This window comes from Stegastes partitus, unplaced genomic scaffold, assembly GCF_000690725.1.
Source record: "Stegastes partitus isolate 25-593 unplaced genomic scaffold, Stegastes_partitus-1.0.2 Scaffold380, whole genome shotgun sequence".
NCBI lineage: Eukaryota > Metazoa > Chordata > Actinopteri > Pomacentridae > Stegastes > Stegastes partitus.
The window spans coordinates 241,904-260,990 of record NW_007578111.1 but is presented as its reverse complement, the minus strand read 5'-3'; the positions used below and the strand labels follow the sequence as shown (position 1 = coordinate 260,990).

General features: G+C 45.5%; 1 protein-coding gene across 1 annotated transcript; it reads left to right on the top strand.

The window, feature by feature from the left end:
• The first annotated feature begins 6,762 nt into the window (after positions 1-6,762).
• hic2 (hypermethylated in cancer 2) lies at positions 6,763-18,565 on the top strand. The gene is made up of 2 exons (XM_008284913.1): positions 6,763-6,841; positions 16,648-18,565. The coding sequence occupies exon 2, from the start codon at positions 16,702-16,704 to the stop codon at positions 18,466-18,468; it is 1,767 nt and encodes a 588-aa protein (XP_008283135.1). The 5' UTR covers positions 6,763-6,841; positions 16,648-16,701; the 3' UTR covers positions 18,469-18,565.
• Positions 18,566-19,087: the final 522 nt, after the last annotated feature.

The following is a 19,087-nucleotide window of genomic DNA, read 5'->3' as shown; positions in this document are numbered from 1 at the left end:
ACTACTTCCTCCTCTGACTTTCATCCGAATCAACATATACTCTTAAAAAAAAAACGCACTCTTGTTGACTCTGCCTTCCCTTTTTATGCTACAGTGATACTGGAGGTTTACAGCAGTGTGCCCTTAGATGTTTATTTGGTCATCTGCTGCCACGTTTCTGCTATTGACAGGTATAGACAATGATCACATGCAGACAAAGATAAATATCACCAGAACAGCTTCGGTGCGCCGTAGCGCTGGAGGGATGGAACAGCATTCCTCCTAAAAGATTTTCTCTCATGTATATTTATATAAATTCAAAACACACCAGGATACCTCACAAAACATCAGGCATAATACAAATAATTAGGCAACAAGAATGAGATCAAAGTGGACATGACATGAGTGAATTACACTTAAATTATTATGGGTATGTTATTGTAAATATGTTTTAAACTGTGCAGCAGAGTCCAGCTGATGGATGTGCTGCAGGAGTGAGCTCCATAGTCATCGAGCTGGAACTAGTTCAAATATGGGATGTAGATGTTTTCTGCAGTTTTGGCCTGTTTTTTTTTTGTTTTTTTTTACAGTGCTGAGAGGTGTGCCAGGTGTGGAGGAGCCAGATTACGGAGCACTTTGAAGGTGAGCAGCATAACCTTGTAATGTACATGAACAGGGAGCCAGTGGAGCTGAATAAAGAGGCAGAGTTTGAAATGATTCAGAGTCAAGGAAGAAGCAGAGAATAGCAGAGAGAATGACATTTTGGTTTTAATGATAGTGGTGGAGACTGCTAACACACCTGTCCATAATGTATCACAGGTGTTGAACCGGTTTGAGATGTGATGACGGCAAAGGCCGGACTGTCAGATGCACATCGTCTTCATCAAACCGTTCAGTGAGCCTCGTGGATGGAGTCATCCTGGAAGGAAGCTTTCCTGTCAGGATACAGATGTTTCATCATACTGCTGGATAAAGGTGATGCCTCAGAACCACTTTGTAATGATTTGCAGTGACTCTTTGGACCCAAACCAAGCCAACAGAATGCCCACAAGATAGATAGATAGACATTTATTGTCATATGTGCAGTATAAAAAAACATCAGTTTAACACTGGGCAGTGAAATCGTCTCTTTTGTACACTCCCAGATACATAATAAAGAATATAAATATATGTATAAACAAACAAATAAACAATAATATAAACAGATGCAGAAGAATAAAAAGACACAAAAAACTAAGGTGCATGTCGTCTATATACAACCAGCAGCATTAGTGAGATGATTTAGCAGCAGATAAACATAAAGTGCTCAGTGCCTGGTGGCACATGTTAGCTGGAATGTTGAACTGGAACAGCAGTGATCAGTCAGTGTTTGTGGTTGTTCAGAAGTCTGATGGCCTGAGAAAAGGAACTGTTAGACAATCTAGTGGTCCTTGACTTCACACTCCTGTACCGCCTCCCTGATGGCAGCAGTATGGAGAGTGTGTGCTGTGGGTGTGTGTGGTCTTTAATGATGTTGTGTGCTCTCCTGATGACCCTACTGGTGTAGATGTCCAGCAGCAATGGGAAGGCCACGCCAGAGATGTTTTGTGCCGTTTTTATTACACGTTGGAGGGCCTTCCCAGTTCCTATGCCACACAGTGATGGCGCTGGTGAGCACACCCTCGACTGAACTTCTATAGAAGTTGCTGAGGACTTCAGGAGGCATCCCAAATTTCCTCAGCCTCCTGAGGAAGTACAGCCGTTGGTGCGCTCTCAACTCAACAGTTCCACCAGATGTCCTCGCTGTAGCAGGACCCTGGACCAGGTTTTCCCTTAAATTTGTCACCCTCTTGTGTATTTCATTCAAGTCCTGTTGCACATTTCTGCTACCTTACCTTGTGTTACAACAGCATAAACAGACACTGTTTTAATCCAGGGAAAGAAGACTTAGAGTCAGTTTTTACTCATTTATCATTTAAAGGCTCTGTTTGCTCTATTGTCATTCAACTGTATTTACATTTTCTGGCTTTTAATGCACCATTATATAAAGATATTGGGTGTTTATTCTTTATAAAAGCTGCTCAATCAGACAGATCCACCTGCAGCACCAGACAGTGTGTTTTTCAGCCACTAGAGGGAGCAACAAACACTGTTTTCCTAATATGACCAAAGCACTTGACTGTGAGCAGCAATCTAATCTGGCACTAAAGAGGCTCCATGAATTCTTTCCACTTACATGCAGTCAAGCTGAAAGAGTTATGTTCATATTAGCATTAATAGATCTTAATGTGTGACAGGCCTCACAGTGGACATTATGATGTAGAAATCCACTGAGATCATTAATAACACTGTGGAGTCTCAGCTTTAAGATGTATTGTAGTCGCTAAAGTGGGTTTTATTAATTATTCTTTGCAGGGGTTAATTCCTAATATGTAAATTAGTCCATAAAGAACACTATAGGGCCTTCACCCATTATTTAAACTTGTTTATTTTGAACATCTTTATTTACTGGAAAGCACTTTGGCACCAGCAGCTGTTGTTTCAAATGTGCTGTAAAAAAACTTACGTTGCCTGACTTGACTGGAGTTTACACACTTCATGAAGAACAGAGTTACTGAAAGGACTGATAATAACATCTATCTAAAACCCACACATTTAATAAAATCCTTTTCTCGCCCCAGACAAAGGGACTCACAGGCTTAGACATGTTGATTGTACAAAACATATCCTGAAACACTGAGTTGTTCCAGCTGCCTTTATCTGAATACAAACACTTTGAACAGTTATCACCTGCTTTTAGCAACTTCTTTCTTCACACTCAGCTCACCAACTGAGAAACATATTTCATTTACTTTTTTTTTTTTTTTAAAGCGCCAATATTCCTCTAACTTTGTGCAGCGATTCATAGTTGGACACATTAGAGAGAGTTGTGTAGCTGTTAGATGAGCTCTGTATACCCAAACCAAGGGAGGTTTCTCTGAATAAAACTGCTTCTTTTTGGCCTTAAAGCCCGAACATTGGCAAGCATGCACTAAATATTTGTAAAAATATAGTTGGTTAAGGCCATTTGTCTACTTTATCTAAAACATTTCAGAGGCTGGTGTCTACTAATAAATGTTTGTGACCAGTTTTAATGCAGCCAAAGTGCTTTACAGTAAATGTAAAGTTCATAAGAAGGAAAACTGGTTAGTCAAAGTGATTAGAAAGAGAGTTCACCTACTGAAACAGCTGTTAACAACTGAGCACATTTGCCATCCTGGAGTGTAAATTTGCCAAAAAGGACTCATAATAAAGATTTTCAGTGGTAATCACTACAAGGCCTCTCTTGATGCTGCTCTCCTTTATATATTAAAAGCATTGAAGTCAAGACTGTAAGCTGTGATCTTAAAAGTGAAGTGACTGAACCTATAAGTGATGATAAAAGTCTAACTCCAGTCATCTGAATAAGTTGCTGTCTGTTTGTTTGCTCAGGTGTTTGTGCCCTTCAGGGGAATAGAAGTCGCTGAGGTGGACCTCCTCTCTCAGCCTGACTACAGCTCCTACATAAACCAGCGGACTGGTGAAGCCTCCCAGCTGTGCACTCTACAGCTGCACCGCTGCCAGTCTCTGCCGTGCCATGAAGACCTGAGCACTCTGCTGCACTCACGTCTTCTCCGCACCGATGAGTAACACCAGCCATGCTTTGTCTCCCGTGCTGCCCCTCACCAGCTTTGGCAATGTCATGATGTTCCTTTTCAGCATCTTCCTGGCCGCGGCCATCATTTTCCTCAACGTGTCCGCGTCTCTCTCCATCCTGCTCAACAAGGCGCTGCGCCAAGAGAACCGCTTCATGTACATGCTGAGCACCTGCCTCAGCGACATCTGCTCCGGCGTGTCCTATTACTATGTGGGTGTTCTGGATGTGAAGGACACCTTTGACTCCCCCACCACAACCTTCTACGTGGTGCCCACGTTTCTAGGCATATCCTACATGGCCATCCTGGCTGCTCAGGCCGACAGATACCACGCAGTAGTGTCGCCCTTCAAATACTCGCAGCGCATGACCCGAAACAGGACCTTGATGGTCATCGTCGCCTACTGGGCCTACGCGTTCTTCATCGTGGCCATCCAGAACCTGGTTGCAGTGGGGATTGCCAGACGCATTGCGAGCATTGGTTCGTTTATTGGGAACATAGTGACAGTGATTATAATGATAGGGCTGAACATCAAGCTGTTCATCATAGCCAGGTTCCAGCTGGGGAGGGAGCAGTCGTCTGAGGAGACGGAGAGCAAGCGCTCGTCGGTCTATCTCATCCTGGTGGTGGCTGTGTTCTTCCTCGGGACGTGGCTTCCGATATTCTCTCATGTTACTGCCTGTAATTTAATTGGCACCACCTGCTACAGCTTTAGGAATGAAGGCACTGACCCCCTGCGCATCTTGCCCCGAATTAACGCCGCCCTGACCCCCATCCTGTACATCCGAGGCTGCGCTGCGCTCAGAGCGACGCTGCTCGGCAAAGTGTGGAGACCCTGTTGTAGGAGGAGGTGAGAGGCTCAATCTGTTTCCCTCCTCAGTGCTGTGCACACATTCCTGTCGTGTTAATTCAGTAGAGGTGGTTTGATGACTTCTGGAGACCAGAGTCAAGCTGATTTTCAATTTAATTCACTTTGTTTAAACTAGAAACACACTCATGTATGTCTGAAAGACCATCTGATTATCTGTTACATCTCAGAGCTGTGAAGGTAACATGATGTGTTTTAATGTTCTTTTTGCTGGTTCTTGGTTGAAGTGATCTTTTTTTGCTGCCCTGAACACACCAGCGTCCAAATGTTGACTTGCATTCAGTACGAAGCAATCAAATCCTGAATTTGATCTAAAATGACTTGTTTTTTTCTCTCCTTCTCCCTCCTTTAAGCGTTCATCCTCGACGCCTTGGCCGCAGTAAACAGCCACTCCCCGGAGCATAACTTCAAACTTGGATCGTTTCTAAGCGGATAAATGTCAGAGTCAGCGCCCTTTTAAACTCATGCCAACGTAGCATTATGAATGAATTGTCAAACACTGAGGACAAGTTCAGACTTTGGGTTTCTTGGAACGGTTTCATCAGCACATCTAACGACTGTTCTCACACATTATTATTTATTTTATTGCTTATTTACTTTTCCAGAGAACTGATGGAAATTACACATGAACTCTGATCCTGTTGTGTGCTTTGAATGGAGCGTTTTGTTTGTTTGTTTGTTTGTTTATTTGTTTTTTAGTACTTCAAGCCAAATATAATGAATAAAAATGTCAAACTGAGTGTGTCAGCTTTATGCCTTTTTTTGTCAGGCGTGTTTATTTTCATAGTCAACATGTTTTTAAGACAAATCTTTAGTTTTCCTGGTACCATATTTACGCAAACATATTTTACTCGGTTACAGTTTGTCACTGAACCGTAAAAGAATAACAGAACATTTGTTGTGCAGCTGCCAGACCTGCGCTGTGTTTTCTCTGTTTTGGTTTCTCGCCTCAGCAGCTTGATTACGCAACTCGGTGTGCATCCCTGCAGAGGATGCAGTTTCCTGGGCAACCACACAGTGTCAGAAGAGCACTTTGGCACGACGCCATAACGTCCATATCCGTGGAATGTGAACCATAAGCACAAAACACGGGAGATTACACTCATGCCGCATCTGGCTGAGCCTCCAGCGCCTTGTCGCTGGTGCGCAGTTTGGATTCATTACTAGCTGCGGGCAACATGATCACAATTAAATCTCGTTGATAGAGACTGAACGCAAGGTACGTCGGTGAAACCCATCAGTGGGGTTCTGTCCAGGTTTCCATTGGCTGAAGGCTCTCTGTGCTAAGAGGAGGAGCCTGCGTATCGCCACACTTCCGCACATCTGGTGCCCAGTTTCTGAACCTCAACCATCCCACTCACACACACACACACACACACACTCTCACTTTGCTGATACTCCTTAAATCATCAGGTCAGCGCAGGAAGAGTTAAAATCCCCCTGCTCACCATTTAGGCCACATCATTGTTCTGCACAAACAGAGCCAGAAACACACCAGACTGCACCTAAATGCCTCAACCAAAGTGAAAAACACACACAACAAAGTGCCTTGAGTCACATTGTCATTCTTGAAATACTGAGGGTTGAGATAATTATCAGAAGTCCAGCTGATGTACAAGAAGCAGCGTTCTGTGGTGCTTTGGGTTTAATAAACGTTCAAACTGTTTGCCAGGAAAGAAAAAAAACCCTCACAGAGAAACATGGTGCACGCTGCAAAAAAACAGAAATACAGAAAAATCACTCCACGCTGTAAAAAAAAAAAAAAAAGTCAAGTTGCTTAATCTGCATCAGCTTTTTATGTTCAAACCTGGACACGTTAGAAGAGATCATTTCATAAAATCCCCATTTTTGCACCAGTCCGTGGCCCACTGAGCCACACTGCAGCCAAACTGGACTCCAAACGCACCCCTTCGTTAAAACAATATTTTATTTAATTGTTCTTTGCTATTGCAGCAGCAGCGAGGATCAATATCACGCAAAAACAATTCGGATATGTTCGGCTGCGCAGACCCGCATCGACCAGAGCGCGAGCGTGGATAAGTCGCGCTGCTGACATAAGAAGGCCTGAAAACCAGAGTTTAAACGCATTAATCTGCTCCGTGTCTCTCTTTCTCTGCCATCTTGCAGGTAAAGTTGCCAGGGGTCCCGGTTTGAGAAAGTGGCCAAACCCTCCCACAGTGGGATGTTTTCTCTGCTGCACTCTGGGCTGGTTTCTATTCAAATGTGGGTCAGGGGTGAGGAAGCCTAACGTCATAAGCTTGCAACATGGCGTCCCGAAGGCTGTGAGATGAGCAAGAGGATGGTAAAGAACGCTTGAGAACGATCCTACCGATGTAATAAGGTATTTCTTCTCCATTATTTCTCTTTAACGCGGATTGTTAACGCGCAACGGAGCCGCTTTCGTGCCCGTTTCGATCGGATCGGTTTCCCCCACAGCTGCTGCAAGAATCGCAAGGCTTTTCGGCGTTATACCGTGGTGTGTTTTTTTTTTCCCCCAACGGCGTGCCAACAAAAAAAGGGGCTCTGCTGGTGCCTGTTCTGGCTCTACCAGCCTGCTTTTGGCAAGCCGAGAAAATCCACACCGCCGCAGTGGCTCGAACACGTCGCGGATCCTTAACGCGAAACCGCAAAGTAAATTGTTCGCAAATGTTGAGGCGTTTATTTTAGCGTCGTGGGTTTACATGAGATGCCCCACAGGACGAGAGTGTACCAGATAATTACCAGGCTGGCAAAGCACATCAGGCGACAAGAGGGGGGAAAAAAGGATCCACAAACGGCTTCGTCTTTACCGAAACCTTCCCACACTTGAGCACGTTCGCTCGGATTTCTGACCCAATGTGTTGAATGAATTGTTTACCAGAATTTATGGTGATGAAGGTTTCATTTAAATCGATCGCGGTCGTGTAAGCACAGCAGACTTTTTCTACATGGAACTGAATTGCACTTTATGCGGTAAATGAAGCGATTCTGTGGATTTTACGCACGTTTTTTATTTTTTTTTTTTTAATGTTTTTTTGCGCAACCGCCTGATAATCGTGGAGATGTTTGCAGTCGGTACCAACAGTGTAACCTGCATTGTTTATATGTAGGCTAAGCCACCTTGGTCTTAGGTAGGACTAATTAAAAAATGATTCAACGGGATTGACTCGCAAATAAACCCGGTGCAACGTGGACGCAGACAGTTTGTGGGTTTTTAAAGCGGACGTGGATCGGACCGATGCGGTGGATCGTGTGTGTCTTTCTGCCTATAGGTGGACCAGGGCTATACATCGACCATCTTTGTGATCGGCTACAGTGTGGGTGTAGCGTTACATTGTGACCCAAAACTGCTGTGTTTTATACAAACAGGGCTGCGTGACACGGATTTTGCGGGTTTTAAATGACTGTTTGGCCTCATCGAACGCTGGATTATTAAACTCCGAACGCGACCACGAACCACTTGGTTGCTTATCAAACAATGTATGTGCTCAGGTGTGAAGGCAGCTCGGCTCCCCAGGTGATTAGTGTTGTTAAAGTACCAAGGGGCATGGCGATAATAAGGCACAGGAATGTCAGTAATGTGTGTGTTCCCTTGACTGACTGCTGTTTTGTGTAACCACATTTTAGTTCTGTAAAAAAAAAAAAAAATGTTTCCTCGTTAGTTCTGCTTTACGTTGCTTAGTGAGGGAAATGGCACAGAAAACAAGATGCAGCTATTATGGCAGGTCCTGATCTTAATGCTGCTACAGTTTGTAAAATGTGTGTTTGAGCTGGTGTTTTGGTTCTTTTTTTGTAGCTTAATGGCACAAAAGTACCTCGTTTTTATTCTCTAATTAGAAAACACCCACAGTCAGTGTGAACTCATTTCAAGCAGGCTTTATTTATTTATTATTATTTTTTATTTTGACTCTGTCTCCAAAACTCTTGTGAAAGTTTTCTAATGGGGCTAATATAAAGATAAATCCTATCTGTTTTTCACAACCTCTTATCCTGTTCGGTGTTGCAGGGCGCTGCAGCCCATAATATGAAGATTACAAGATGTTATTTTGGCTGGCTACACCCAGCCAGAAGTGCTGTTGAAGTGTTTGGTTGCCCTGCCCGCTGGCTGAATGATTAGCTCAATTGTCCTTTTCAACAAACGCAAGATTTTTCAAGCCTGGACGAGGTGCGTCCAAACAGCGCTTTGTGCCTTATGTGCTTAATCTAATTTGGTGAGGCTTCTAAAGCAAGGAAAGGGCTCCTGGCTGTCCTGCCTGGAGCGTGTGATGATATCAGTGATGCATCTGTAACAGCAACAAGCTTTGAAGACAGTAGTGTAATTGTGAGTAACTGGCCACATAGTATTATAAATATTGCACTGAACATGTGTTACGTGGGCTCGTGTGGGCGATGAGTAGTACGCCGGTGTAGTTACCAAAACACAAATAAGAGTTTAATACTGACTGTAAAGTGTGATGCACTTTGTACAGTTTTGATCCAGAAGTGAGTTAATTTAGGCCATTTAAATGACCAAGTCAAGTCAACTGATCAGTGTGACTAGTTTCATTGATTACTGTGGACTACAAAGTCAGGCCTGGAGGCTAATGTGAGGCCCTTGTGTGTGTGTGTGTTGTGTGTGTGCCTCATGATCCTCATGATCAGATGGCGTCTCCTCACCCTGCTTGTCCCTTCCCCTTCCCAACACACACCTGTGCAGCGTGCGATCATGGCTTACAGTGGCATGTGTGGGCAGCACAATGCAGTAAGAAGGCTGCTTAGGCTATATGTTCTGCTGACATGTTGAGCGAGGACTTATAGATTGTGCTCGGCCGCTGTAGCCGTGCGGATCCGTCTGTTCTGTCCTGCGCTCGCCTGTTGGAGGGCAGTTTGGTTTGTTTAGTGGATAAAGTACCTCGGGGCAGGGTTGTTGTTGTTCTTAAAGAAGAAGAATGTGGAATGTAGCGCTGATAGCCAGAAGGTTATGCAGTGTTTAAAGGCTGGAGGAGGAGGAAGACGAGGAGGAGGAGGAGGAGGAGGAGGGGTGGCAGCTCTGTTAAACCTTGGACCATACAGGGTCTCTCCTCACCCGACATGCTGTCCTCAGCCCAGGCATTAGGCACCGGGTCATGTGCTAATGCTGCCTTTTAAAGGTGTGAGGCTGGTGGTGGTGGTGTAGGTGGGGTTATCCCATCAGGTTTGTTCTCTCAGGACAGAGGTCCCGTTATCACACCAATCATATGTTTGTTTGTCAGTGAAGTGGTTGATTACTTTACTTTTGGTGCGGGCACACAGCGGGACACAGTACCTCCTCACTGCTGAAAGTCTCAGTGTCCACGTCAGTCTTTACTTAATTTCTCCAGGGAGCAGTTTGGATGAGCCGCAAAATGCAAAACAGCAACTTGGAGCAGAGAGACACAATCGGTGCATAAACCCACAACAGAAAGAGGAGAACAAGACCAAGTAGAGTCGGCTTTGATGTGTCCAACATGGATCTGAGTAAATACTCGTATTTGTTCCCCTTTAAAGTCTAACAAAGCTTTCATTTAAGCTTCTATCTTGTTATTTTTTTTAGCAATGAAAACACAGTCAGGTGGTCATTCAACAAGAAATAAACATACAGATGGATGATTGTTTTTACTGTTGATTTTCTGAATCAATTAATTTGAAGTTTGATCCATAGAATGTGGAGAAAAACCAAAGATGACGTCCTCAAATGTCTTGTTTTGTCCACAATCCAAAGATATTCGTTTCATGGTCACTGAAAAGCAAAGAAGCCAGAAAATATTTAAATATAAGAAGCTGGAATCAAAGACATTTTACTGTTTTTCTTCTTTAAAGAATTGCTTCAAGTCTCTCAACTAGTCATTGCACCTCGACTGTATGTATAAGAACACATAGCTTAAACTCTTTGGATGTTTGGTTGTTGTGATGTTTGAAAATTAAACCTTGTACAACTTGTTTAACCTGAAACTGCTGGATGCTGAAGCTAAAATATCAAATCAGGCATTTGCTATGATCTGGATATGATGAGCAGATTGTAAAGGACAAACATTTAGATTCACTTTTCGTAAACTTTAAATTAAATGTTTTAGCTGTGAGTCTTCACACGTTGCCCCGTATCGACTACAGTAAAACTCGACCCTTTTAAGTTTATTCACAAACAGAAGCTCTCTGTAGCTTCTGTAAATACAAGAGAAACTGGACATTTGTCTTTGAGCTCTGTTGTTGTTTTGTTCAGCTTTTAACACACAACTGCTGATGTCTGTCCATAGAAACATCTAGGAAGAGAAATAGCAGAAATACTTGCATCATTAAATTAATATCTCTCCCTGTCCTGTCTTTAGCAGTGATCTTAGCTTTAATGTTTAGTTTGACGTTAAATTGTGCCATCCTGATAAATAAAATCAGCCTGAGTGAAATGGGAGTGGGCCACAGTCTATAAAACATAAGGGTGGAGTTTGTGGCCCAGTTTAGACATCTGCTTCTTGCAACTTCCTCTAAAATAAATGTGAAGCAGAGGCTGTGGCACACCTTCTGTCCCTTTAACTCGTTCTAGATTTGACTGTGGTTTTAGCATCTCGGGCGACCTGTGGATGACACAGAACAACTTTATTCATACATTGTCAAGCTACAATATTAGAAAAAAGGTTAAGAGTCACTCTGCAGTTCTATCACACAAAGGAAAACATTCCTTCTTATTTGACTGGTGTTGATGCCGAGCAGACAGTAGATGCTGAAATACCAAAAAGGTTCGACTGCAGCTGGAGTTGTGCACAACATGTGTGTGTGTGTGAAGGTGTGAGTGTTTGCCTTCACGTCCGTTGCTTCCAGCTCTGGTGCATCTGGACTGCGCTGCAACCACCGCTAGCTGTCATGTGATGAAACAAACTTGGCTCTTTTCATTCCACTGCACCCTGGGCAGGACGTGTTTGTCTGCAACACGGCTCAAGTGCCCGACAGAAAATTAGACTTAATTGGACCGGTTCTACCCAGACTGCGGCAGAGTTACTGTGATTCTTACACTCCATGTCGGCCATGCAGCACTATGCTCATGCACCTGTTCAACAGCAGTTTGGATCTGCACAAATTCATGCTTGTAGGACAGTTCAGTTCAGCCTTTATATCTCGTCTCACTGTTTTTGAGCTTCACTACAGCAGGACGTCCCTCCTGCAGCTTTTTCTGAAAAGATTACCAGAATTGGATCACTGTCCAGAATTCCAGCAGATGCTCTGCATCAGAGCCTTTCAACTGTTTACTATGGAGACGTGAGCGCAGGCCAGTTTTTATTTCAAGCAAAGATCACAGAAAGTTGCTTCATTTATTATATTCATAGTGGCTGGAATAAAAAATAAAATCGGTGTCTTCTGCTTCCACGATAAACCTGCTCTCAATATATCAGTGGAAATAGTTTGAAATGGTGCCATGTTTTTAGATTAAACAGTTTTTTCTCACCTTATTTTTCTAACAGAGGCATTGCTCTCTTTCTGCACTTATTCAACTTAGTGCAAACAAAACAAGACTTCCTTAAAAGTGACGAGGAATTATGAAAACCTTGTTAGTACTGCGAGATATCAGCTGATTTCTGTACCATGTGTGTGTTTCACAGACTTTCTAAACAAGGTTTTACTCGTGCACGCAAAGTTCAGACAAGCAAAGTACGGCTGTGACAGCAGTGAGAAAAATTATGTCATCACCTTTGTAGCCAATCAAACTCTTATTTAAACAGAAAGAATTCGTCCAACATGCAAACAGTAAGAAAATACTTTAAGCTGTCCCACTGCCCAACCCAAACGCCCTGACACGCTGCAAGTATGCCTGGATTAAAACATCACAGAGTGGAAAATACCTGCTTATCACCTGCATGTAAGTGCAGCTTCTACAGGAACCAGCTTTAATGAGTTCTCCAGTTACCTGATCTGTTTTTTTGCATTGGAACAGTTGATGTGGACCGATGTGAGGAATGGTGATAAATGGTTTTGCAGTGTTTCCTCTGATGCAGCAGATATATTACAGAGGTGTGCAGGAACATGATCTGTAAAAGTCCAGCTGTTTGGTTTCATCTCCTCATTGTCCTGTCACCTCGGAGGACAAGTCACATACTTGCAGTGCCCACCAGTGCTGCCTGGATCGGCCTTTACCCATGCAGCAGCGTCAGCCATCTTGAAACGGCTCAGAGGTGGTTGCTTGGTGTTTGTATTTCAAACTGGCTTTGTACCATCCCCCTAACCCCTCCCCCACTGCCTCTGCCCACCAGCATACTCTGAGTGTGTGTGTTGTGTGTGTGTTGTGTGTGTGTTTTAAGTGCACTGTCTCTCTGAGTGCACAGCAAGTCCTTTGGCTCCTGTACATGATTGCCTCTCATTGTCTGTCCACTTCAGTCCCTCCTGCCTACCTATCCGTCTCCACTACCTGTCCTTCTGCGCATATTGTCGTGGTCTACAGTAACAGCTCGACAGCGTCATTACTGGCTATTGTTTAAAGGAATCCTGGAAGTAAAACCCTGCAATAAAATTTCTTCTTCTTCTTTTTTTTTTTAATCCTGCTCGGTCCTGTTTTCTATTGGCTGTCAGCAGATGACCTTTCACAGTAGTAGGGTGTGCTTTGTTATTGCGCCACAGGACTTTGCCTCACCTCTGGCCTCTCTTGGCTCTCTACCCTCTGCTCAGGAGATTAGTGCCACAGCCCACTGCTCCCTCGATCACCTTCACTGCATGCACGAACACCGGCTCTGAAAGGTTTACTAACTTGCTGTTTAATCCATAAACTCCTTGGTTAAAGACAAAAAGAGGATGCAGTGACAGGTGGCAGTAAATGAAGTCAAACCTGATCGTCCAGCTGAATTTAGAGAAAGATGTTTATTTGCTGCTTGGGGCACTTTGACTCGTTTGCCAAATCAACACACGGATACTTTATCCTGATCGTGTCTGTCGATTGCGTGTAAACATCCCTGTCTGCTCATCTCCTCCTCAGCGGGCTCCTGAAACGAGTCAAGGTTGAGGCCAAGCAGCGGGGTGCTGTGTTTTTAAAATGAGGTTGCTCCCTCTATCATCAAGCCATAGTTTTTGAAAAGGTTAACACTGCAGGCAAGGTAAGCTGATCCTGTGCCTGTGCTTGAAGGGCAACATCTACCCTGGTCCGTTACAGTCCGAGGCTGGCTTTGGTCGGTATGTGGTGCCATATTTGGTGGGAGCAAGTCTCCTTTCTTGCAGCCCCCCTGACCAGCTCTCATGCCAGCTCTCGTTGTCCGTGCCAGTCATTGCAGAGGGACTTAAAAATACAGAGATCAGACCCCTGCGCAGAATGCTGCCTGCCAACTACGTAACATTATACGTACGAACTAGTCATCCTGCATACTGGAAACACCTTTCTTGCTGTTCTTGTGGGATCGTCTTTCTAACGGCCCATCCATCCCTGACTGTGAGGCTGCAGAACAACAGCCAAGATGCAGTGTTGACATTTTTTTTAGAGTGCTAAGAGTGTCGTGCGCCCGCAGATTGAGCCACCGTGATGGTGCCGGCCTCGTCCGTCCCCCGTGGTATTACTTCTGTTTTCCTGGGCAGCATCGTTGGAAGGGGAGCTGGGCCTACACGTGTCCCACCCTAGCTGCATATAGATCAGCCGTAATCCATTAGCAGCTCCCTGGAATCCAGCCGGCACAGCACTGGAGGGGCCAGGGGGAGAGTGGAGCTGTGTGGGTGATGGGGGGAGGAGAGGGAGAACCAGGGATGAGAAGAGGAGGAGGTGGGGGAGGGCTTTTTTTTTTTTTCTCCCCTCCTGAGCTGGCTTCTCTACTCTGAGCCCAGCCCCCTTTTATGTTGGTCTGCTGGAAAAGCCTCTTGAATCCCCCCATAAAGCCTGCAGAGGTGTGTGTGTATGTTAAGCGAGAGACTTGAATGATATATGGCTTCCTGGCTGGCATCGTAGCAGAGGCCCTTCTTACTCTCGCAGCCCTCTTCTCCATTACCGCCTGCAGGGTTGAGTGCCGTAGACCCCCGTAGCACATTCTGCGATTAACAGATCTGGGTTATGCATTCCCGAATAGCTCATTATGATTCACATCGGGGACGGCGAACTGTTCCCGGGATGTGCCCGGTGAGAGGCTGGTGAGGGTGGGAAGATAAAGAGAAAGGCGGAGGAGAAACGGGGGAGGGGAGGGAAGGCCGTGAGTAGAAGTGTCAAAGCAGAGGAGGCAAGTCCAGGCCTGGACCTGAGAGTAATGATCACTCCAGCTGATTGTATCAGCTCGTCTGACGGTGAGCTCTGATGCATCCGCCAGCCATCTCCAGTTTACATTTCTAACCGGGTTCCTGTACGATTTTCAGTTCCCGCTTGTACCAGGCAATCTTTGCATGTTGTCAATTCTATTTAGATGTATTAAGATTTGTCTATGTAGCGGTTTTGCACAACTTCAGTCATCACCATGCACTTCATGTGGTAAGATGGAGACGGTATAATATTATCTTATAGGGAGAAACCCAACAATGAACACAATTCCTTTTAAACTGGAGAAAACCTCCAGCAGAACATCTGCCTTGAACATTTTGAGAGAGAGATTACCATCATTAACGGGTCCCTTTTCCTATTTTCCTATTTTCTTTAGTGCTAGTTTTCATCTTTGTGTTGTTGCTCTTTCTCTCTATGCTGGGTAGAGATTATAGAACTTAACTGTAGGGACTTGGCCAGTATGTCTGATGCTTTGTTTGAGTAAGATGTGATGCAAAATGTTGGAAATGTCTGATTTCTTGAAGCATAGAGATCCAATGTAAGTGCAACGTTCTCACACTGAATAGACCAGTTTAGTGTGAACTCCATTGTTTATTTCATACAGTGGTCCTTGATTAGTATACACTTAAAATATTTGAAGCAGAGCAGCTGCCTCTGAGCTCTTATGGCAGCTTGTTTGGATAAAACACAGAGCAGGCGTGCATCAGTCACTCCGGCTAGCGGTGTATTATGAAACAGTAAATCTCTGGGTTGGCACAGGGTTAAAATGGCAAATTTTCACATGTATTTACGGCTTGAGTTAAGTATTTCTCTGCATTACTGTGTAATCGCTTGTAATACCGTTTACCCGGCTGTAGTCAGGGGCATTAAAGACGTGTGTCCTTTTCCCTCACATGCCCATCGCCATAAGACTACGTTAAACATGAGTCACAGGCAGAACCGGCTGCCAGAACCAAAGCAAACCGTCCTCGAATCTCTTAAATTTCATTAACCAGATGTAAGTTTATTGTGTCAGACTGAAAAACGGAGCGCTGGTGCATGTAGTAGGTCATGTGGTTTAACAGCGAATGAGATTGTCCTAATTTCATAAATGAGGGCCTCTCTGGAGGATCGAGTGGTGCTGTCCTTGCCTCTGAGCCACACCCTCCCCCCCTCTTCTTCAGCCCTGGTTCCTGTGTAGTTTTACCTGCTCAGGTGTCACCTAATCCCTCCCCCCGGCGCTGCTGTGCCACCGACCCCCCACCCCCAGACAATGGGGCAGGGCTGACATTACCATGACCTAATGGAGACGAGAGTGAGCAGAGTTTCCAAAGAGGGCACCCCATCGAAACCAGAGTCACTCCAGTGAGATAGGGAAGCTGAGAGGGAGGCACCTTAGAAAAGTAGTTACTTTACCCTTTCCTCTTCTCCACCCCTGTGGCTTTTGTGCCAGAACAGTGGCAATGTGTACAATCAGAACTTGATCCATGTCGGGCTGCAATTGGTTTAAAAAGGAAGATGAGAGGGAGGGCAGGGTTCCAGTTTCTAAGCCGCTGTGTGATTATGTGGCATGCTGTGCTAACAGTTTGCTAATTTCCCCGTGAGAGCTAAAAGCTTAGATTGATGTAGTCGCAGTGGGAGTCATAAGAAATGCAGCATAATTGTTAGCTGTGTGGGACATGCAAGCGTTGTAAATGTTAATTAAACCAGTCTTGGAGAAAAGAGTCCACTGCTTTGAAGCTAAGCGAGCTGTGTTTTGGTCATGAAGCTTTGCATGCTGCATTAACCAAACGAGTGTAAGACGCTGCTGATTCAATGTCATTTTTAAATCTTTGTAAATGTAAAATGTCAACTTGTGTGTGCGTTTTGTGCTCTCATGTCTTTACTGTGGCTTATGCGTTAAGCAGATCTTCATTTTCCAATCTACTGCTTCCTTATTTTTAATATTAAACTAACCACCTTCTCTTTTCTTCTTGTTCTTCCAGCTTCAGGTGGTGCTCGTGTAGGAAGAGAGAGAGAAGGAAAGACGGAAGGAGGAAATGGAACTGCCAAATCATGCCAAACAACTGCTGCTGCAACTCAACCAGCAGAGAGCCAAGGGCTTCCTGTGTGATGTTATCATCGTGGTGGAGAATGCGCTCTTCCGTGCTCACAAGAACATCCTGGCGGCAAGCAGCATCTACTTTAAATCTTTGGTCCTCCACGATAACCTCATTAACCTCGACACAGAGATGGTTAACCCCTCTGTATTCAGACAAGTTCTGGACTTCATCTACACTGGGAAGCTCCTGTCTTCGTCAGACCAGAGCAGTGAGCAGAATTTCAGTGCCCTCTTAACCGCAGCCAGCTACCTCCAGCTCCATGACCTCGCTGCTCTGTGCAGAAAGAAGCTCAAGCGCAATGGTGGGAAACCCCTGCCAGGTAAACCCTCCACTCCAGGTCCCCTTAGCCGCTTACGCCTCAACAACCAGCGCCTTTCCTCTTCTACCCCTGCTGGCCCCAACAACCACTATCCTCCGACCCCTTCCGACGCCGACCAACCACAGCCAGATGAAGGCCTTCGGGACAAGCTCTCAGACGATGAGATGTTTGTCGGCAGCTCTGGGAAAAACGGGAACGGGGGGAATGGCAGCAGTAACGGTAACCTCAGTAGTGGAGGAAGTGCTGGGGAGCCAGACCTTGGACTAGATCTTTCCAAGAAGAGTCCTCCCTCTGCGGGCACAGCCACTGATGCCCTCAGCCCGCACAGCAACTCCCAAGAATCCCCTCAATCTGCCTCAGTATCCACAACCAACAGTGCCTCACTGGACGACTCTTCTACTACCCTACCAGGTGGAGACACCTGCGCCTCAGAGACCATGGAGCTCAACTCCTCCTCCAAAACCTCAGAGGAAACTCAAAACCAGCCCGATGGCCCTCCACCCCAGAAAAAATCCCGGCAGGGTGCTCGCAAGAACGAATGGCCTAAGAGGGAGGCCTCAGGGTTGAAGTCTGAAGATCATGACAGGCCCCTGGTTAACGGGGTGATTGTGGGTCCTAAAGATGGCCGCTCCTCTGGGGTAGGAGGGGGCAGTGGTAGCAGCTTTACATCTGACCAGTCCTTCCAGTGTAAAGATGAGGAGGAAGGAGGCGAGAATGGCCAGGACCACAGCGAGGAGAGTGGTCAGAGCGATGGGGAGAGTGCAGGAGGCGGAGGAGGAGGAACCGGAGGGGGACACCACAGCGCCAACTACGTGTACCGGCAGGAAGGTTTCGAGCCAGCATTCGGAGACAACCTCTATGTGTGCATTCCCTGTGGTAAGGGCTTTCCCAGTTCTGAGCAGCTCAACGCTCACGTGGAGACACACACTGAGGATGAGCTCTACATCAAAGAGGAGGGAGGGACTTTTGTGAAAGAAGAAGATGAAGAGGAGGCCGAGGACCTCTCTGCCCCCGTAGGTCCCTCCACTTTTGGCTCTGAAACGCGTCCGTTCAAGTGTACAGTCTGCAGTAAGAGCTACAAAGACCCGGCAACGCTGAGACAACATGAAAAGAGCCACTGGCTGACCAGGCCCTTCCCCTGCAACATCTGTGGCAAAATGTTCACCCAGAGGGGAACCATGACACGCCACATGCGCAGCCACCTCGGCCTCAAGCCATTTGCATGTGAAGAGTGTGGCATGCGCTTCACACGCCAGTACCGTCTGACAGAGCACATGCGTGTCCACTCTGGAGAGAAGCCGTACGAATGCCAGCTATGTGGGGGGAAGTTTACCCAGCAGCGCAACCTCATCAGTCACCTGAGAATGCACACCTCACCCTCTTAGAAATGCATCAAGCCAAAGAACTCTGGGAATAGAAAAACAAACAAAAAAGAAACATTTCTCTACCTTTTTTTCCATCTCAAAAGCAAAGAAATGCACACACACACACACCTACACACACACACACACACACACACCCACACACACACACTCACACACACGTGATTCTACATATTAATTCCAGTTTAGCCCCGGCTAAGTGAATGATGTAGCTGTTAGCCACAACACGCTCTTGGTGATGGTGGGATCTTGTCGATGCAAGGATCAAGTCATCATTTATATCAAATGACGTCTGCTCACCTCTCAGGAGTTCCAGAGGGACGCTTTGCTCCTGTCTCTCTCCAAAGTCACGAAGCCATGGTGGAGTGGCATGACTTCTGGTCTGTTAAATGTGAATGTGGGTACTGATGTAATGTCAAGCCCCCTCACCTCATACCCCCTCAGCAGCCTTCCTCTCTTCTACCTTTTGAGCATTGAAGTCTTTGAGTTTTTCAGATTGTTCCTCAAGCAGATGAACTCAAGAGTCCCCCTCTGTACTCCAGTGCTATTTTGACCAAAAAGAGAAAAAAAAAAAGACCCACCCGTGCAAACAATACTGGCAATAATTCAGCAAAAAGATTAT

Coding starts and splice junctions, on each gene's coding strand:
- hic2 (XM_008284913.1), top strand. CDS start 16,702: ATGGAACTGCCAAATCATGCCAAACAACTGCTGCTGCAACTCAACCAG.